The sequence below is a fragment of the Elephantulus edwardii genome, unplaced genomic scaffold (assembly GCF_000299155.1).
Source record: "Elephantulus edwardii isolate Elephantulus edwardi_28Jun2011 unplaced genomic scaffold, EleEdw1.0 scaffold00122, whole genome shotgun sequence".
NCBI classification, from domain to species: domain Eukaryota; kingdom Metazoa; phylum Chordata; class Mammalia; order Macroscelidea; family Macroscelididae; genus Elephantulus; species Elephantulus edwardii.
The window spans coordinates 1,556,192-1,560,913 of NW_006399872.1; the positions used below are offsets into that span (position 1 = coordinate 1,556,192).

The 4,722-nt window shown below is 39.1% G+C and overlaps 1 protein-coding gene across 6 annotated transcripts in view; it reads left to right on the forward strand.

The window, feature by feature from the left end:
- Positions 1 to 3,223, forward strand: part of RAP1GDS1 (RAP1, GTP-GDP dissociation stimulator 1) — a 202,532-nt gene extending 199,309 nt beyond the window's left edge. For 5 of the 6 annotated variants that reach the window (XM_006893072.1, XM_006893075.1, XM_006893077.1 and 2 more), the window contains one exon: positions 2,412 to 3,223. In XM_006893072.1, the coding sequence (XP_006893134.1) occupies positions 2,412 to 2,539 (128 nt within the window). In that variant the 3' untranslated portion in view covers positions 2,540 to 3,223. The remainder of the gene's footprint in view (positions 1 to 2,411) is intronic. The other variant, XM_006893074.1, reaches the window with a different exon arrangement.
- The last annotated feature ends 1,499 nt before the right edge of the window (positions 3,224 to 4,722 follow it).

A 4,722-nucleotide genomic window follows, 5' to 3' on the forward strand; every position in this document is an offset into this window, starting at 1 on the left:
GAGATGGGAGTGTCAGAGACAGTGCGATTGGCACAGGACAGAGCGGAATTTAGGGCTGTTGTACATAGGGTCGCTATGAGTCGCAGGCAACTCGACGGCACATAACAACAACAACAACATATGCTTATGTTAAAAAAATAATCACACTCAGTCAAGCTAGACACTCTTACCACTTGACTGAAGTTGCTGTAAAAAGAATAAAGGAATAGTTGTATCATGGACTTAAGGAAAAGACATTAAATCACTTAAACTTCGTCCTAGTTTTATAACTCATCCGTGTGTGTGTGTGTGTGTGTGTGTGTGTGTAATGTCAAATCAGATCTGACTGGTCAAGGAGGAGATTGCCCCACCTTCACCAGCTCAGAATCTGGTGAATTCAAACTATGTCACTAGGCCACCAGAGCTCCCTTATAACTCATTCTTTAAAAAAAAAAAAATCCCTGATCCATTTGAGGATTGTGGATTGAATTAAATTTACTGCACTTGAATCTTCCCCATGTTGTTGCTATGGGCCCTCGAGTCAGAACCAGCTCATTCAGAGCTATCCCACCAGCAGTTCAGTCTTCACTATAGCAGTTCTCAAAGTCCTGTTAAGACAGGACTTTAATCGAACTTTAGTTGAGATTCCCTTCCCCTTTAATTAGGATTAAATAGAACAAGAAATCTAGAAAAAGAGAGGAAGCCCAAAAGGGAGCCCGTTGTTGTTGTTATTGTTAGGTGCCTTCGGGTCATAGACGACTCATAGTGACCCTATGAATGAAAGGCCTGAGCACTGTTCATAGAGTTTCCGGAGGCAAGCCATTTCGGAAGTAGATTCCACTCCTGCTTTCCAGCTTATTTTAATCAGGAAGCTCCACCAAACACTGTCCACCATGGGTAACCATTATCGTATTTGGCACATCAGTGTCACAGTGTTCAGCATCACAGCAACCATGAATTACCTCTGTAAAGCAATGCACAGATCAGTGCTATGCCACTTAGGAGAATGTTTGACAAAAACAACTTAGACCAGGCCTGAGGGCTGCAGATTAAAATCACCCACCTTGGACTTGGTAGCATAACTTTCTGTCCACTAGGCCAACGTACCTCTCTCTATTTTGTCGTTATTATTGTTGTTAGGTTTCGTCGAGTCATAGACAATTCATAGTGACCCTGTGAACGAAAGACCTGAGCTTGAAAAGATGAAACATGTCAATGTTACATTTTCCATAAAATTAATTTGGATAGAGCACAGATTTTTTTTTTCCCCTGTGAGTTGTTAGACTTCATGCTTGACAACACAGCAATATGTGTTTTACGTATAGCTCTCTAATCAACTTTAAACTTCAGAACTTGCCATCTGATTTACTCTGTATGTGCATGTGTGTATGGGGGGGGGGTGTTGATGTATACACACACACACACACACACATGCAAACGGAGCTCTGCTGGCCTAGTAGTGAGTAACTGCACTGCAATCTCAAAAACATGCAGTTGGACCTGCTGCTCCACAGATGAAGGATGAGCAGTTTCCTTCTGGATGAGTTGCTGACTCTGAAAACCCACTGGAGATGAGCTGAGTCAGTTCCAACTCATTGGCACAAAACTTATAAATACACATGTACATCCATAGGGAGTTCTGGTAGCCTAGTGTTAAGGAGTTGTGTTGCCAGTCCAAAGGCAGATGGTTCAAATACACCAACTGCTCCAAGGGAGAAAGATGGACAAGCTCCTCCTATGTGATTGATACAGATATTTGTTTATGTGTATTCTGTGTGTGTATGTGTGTTGTGTATGTGTTTGTTGTTATGTGCTATCAAGTCAGAACCAACTCAGATCTGACCCTTCAACAAGTTTTCTGAGCCTGTAAATCACACAGGATGAGACTGTCCATCTTTCTCCCTTGGAGCAGCTGGTGGATTTGAACCACTTGCCTTTGGATTGGCAGAACAACCCCTTACTACTAGGCCTCCAGAGCTCCATTGTTGTGGCTAACTAAATGCTGTCAGATTGACTCTGATTCATTCTAATCCTGTGAACAACAGATCTGAACTTTGCCCTGTCCTGTCCCATCCTTATCGTCTCTGAGAGGCTTGTTTTTATGTGCTGTTGAGTCAGAATGGACTCATAGCTCACATTTCATCAGGATTTTCCAATCGCATGGGAAGAGATTGCCCATCTTTCTCTGATGGAGCAGCTGTCTTAGGTTACAATCCTTACCACCAGACCACCAGAGCAATTCTTGCATTTAAAAAAAAAAATTCTAATACTGCCCTAAAAAAGACATTGTTAAACTACTCTTGTATCTCTTCTCTTTCTAGAAGTGTTCCTAATTTTATTAGCTCTCTCATATCTGAGTATATGTTTTAAATAACATTGTAAAGTAAAACTGAAATATCAACAGAAATGTATCTCTTAATTTTGTCTTCCAGAGTCTCTACACAAGGAAGTACAGGATTTGGCCTTCCTAGATGTTGTGTCCAAGCTCCGCAGTCATGAGAACAAAAGTGTTGCCCAACAGGCCTCTCTCACAGAGCAGAGACTCACTGTGGAAAGCTGAGACCTGCCCCTGCGGACATGTGGCCTCATCCCATCTTGATTTCCCCTTCGTCCTCCATCCAGCTGCCTCTTCCACTTCATTCTCTACCATATCACTTTGTGCATGCGTGTAATGTTCCAGTACCAATTGAGGAACTGCTGTAGGTACCTGCCCATAAGATTTCTAAACCCATAGTTAGTGTAAACATGAATTTGTCAAAACCAAGTCGCACCCATAACTGTTCTCCTGTATTCCTGTTACTTGCGCTACATTAAGTAGAACGTGCATGTTTTAGTCCTACAGTAAAGTTGATACTACATACTGACTTGCTCCTCACACTTGGTAACTCACATAATTATCTACTGATAAATTTAGAAACAAAACAGAATGCAGCAGAATCTGTCTGGCTTACTAAAGATGGAATTGAATAGAAAAATAGCTCCATTTTTGGTGCTTGGGAAGCACAATGACCAAAAACTGTATGTCTGCTCATTCATTAATTTTATCTACTAATGTCAAATCCATGGTACCTAGAGTTAAATAAAATTCCAGTGCTCTCACTCTTTACCTTATGATTTCTCCTTTTTCCTAACTATGTAGGTTATTGAAACTGCCACAGACTTTATCAAGACTTTCTGAGATATTTTTTATTCCATATTTGATTGGGCTGTCATCAGTAGCTTGATGTTGAAAACATTTAGATTTAGTGCATCTTGATTTTTTTAGATTCTGGTATATGTTTGTTTTCACCTCAGAACTTCTTCCATCATTTAATTAGCATTGTCAAACCTTTGTCTTTAAAAGTAGGTTGACACTTGTTTCCAACTAAGGAAATTGAGTATAGTTCATTAGGGATTTATTTGCTGTTTTTCATCATTCAGCTTTTAAAGCAAGACGTTTCATCTTTCATAGTCTTTTTAAATCTTCTATTAGAACTAGCAGGATGAGAAAGATAAGAAATAAATCTGTGTAGAACTGAAGAAAGGAAGGCAGGTTATAAAAGCCATAGTGTCCAGTCCAGTTTATTCTGCGGATGACCCCTTACCAATAGGTGTTAGTGTTCACACCTCCACTTTCCCAATGAGAACTACAGAAGACCTTAAAGGCTTTAAGAAAGAGTGACAAAGTTAAGCATCAATATGGAAAAGACTCCCTTGGTAAAAAAAATAGTGTGCTCTTCACTGCCACCACTACCACCAAATGAGTTTTAGAGCTTTGAAGTCATCCTTGTAAATGAAACAGAATATCCCTATGATATACCTGCCTTCTTCTCATGCCCAAATATGACAAATACTGGCTTAAAAGCAAGATTGCCTCCAACATTGAATGACTACAGAACAGTTGAATTGACTGCCAAGGAGATGTCAAAGCTCTTTCCTCTCCAACATGAGATTTTGCACATCTCCGTAGGGTGATCCATATTGAACTTTTGACTATACAGCTATAACTCAAAGCCCCAGTGGCACTAAATAACCTTTTGACTGTTCACTATGATGTCCTAGAAAGGGACGATTGTGAGTGCTTATGTCACATTTTAGGAATGCTTTTGTTTATTGTCTTCTGGACTGGATAGTGGACTATATTTTATTACAGGTTTTGAAAGGCATCTGTAATGTTGCATAATAGGTTGTCCATATTAATAACTAAATAAATAAATGGTATATCAAACTATAATGGCATCATTTGGTTTATTTTTCTATTTTACCTTTATTTCTTAGAATACTGCTTATTCATTGTTATTGCTCAATAAGCATTTGTGCACTGAGTGAATTAATTACTAGTTGCATGAACCTTTCAAACTGCTTGAACTAACTCTAGATTCATTGACTAATTAAAATTTAGTATGCCCAACTTCAGGAACTTTTTTTAATGTGTAGTAAATATGTCCTTATTGAATAGGATCAACAGAAAACCTCAGATCAGAGCATCCTACAGTTGTAGAGTTGAGAAGCAATATCTTTGATAAGAACCATCATCAGGAACTCCTAGTATCGAACAAGACAAAAATCCCTTTGTTCTTTCTTAAGCTTTTGATTCTAAAAATGAAACCCTGGAGAAAACAGCAGCACACTGAAACTTGACTGTCCCGATGCCAAGACTAGAGTATAGATGAAAACCAAAAATGAAAAGCATTAAAAATAAGAGACTGAGAAAAACTGGATGAAATATGTTTACCGCATTGAAGTCTATGGGGGAGAGAATAG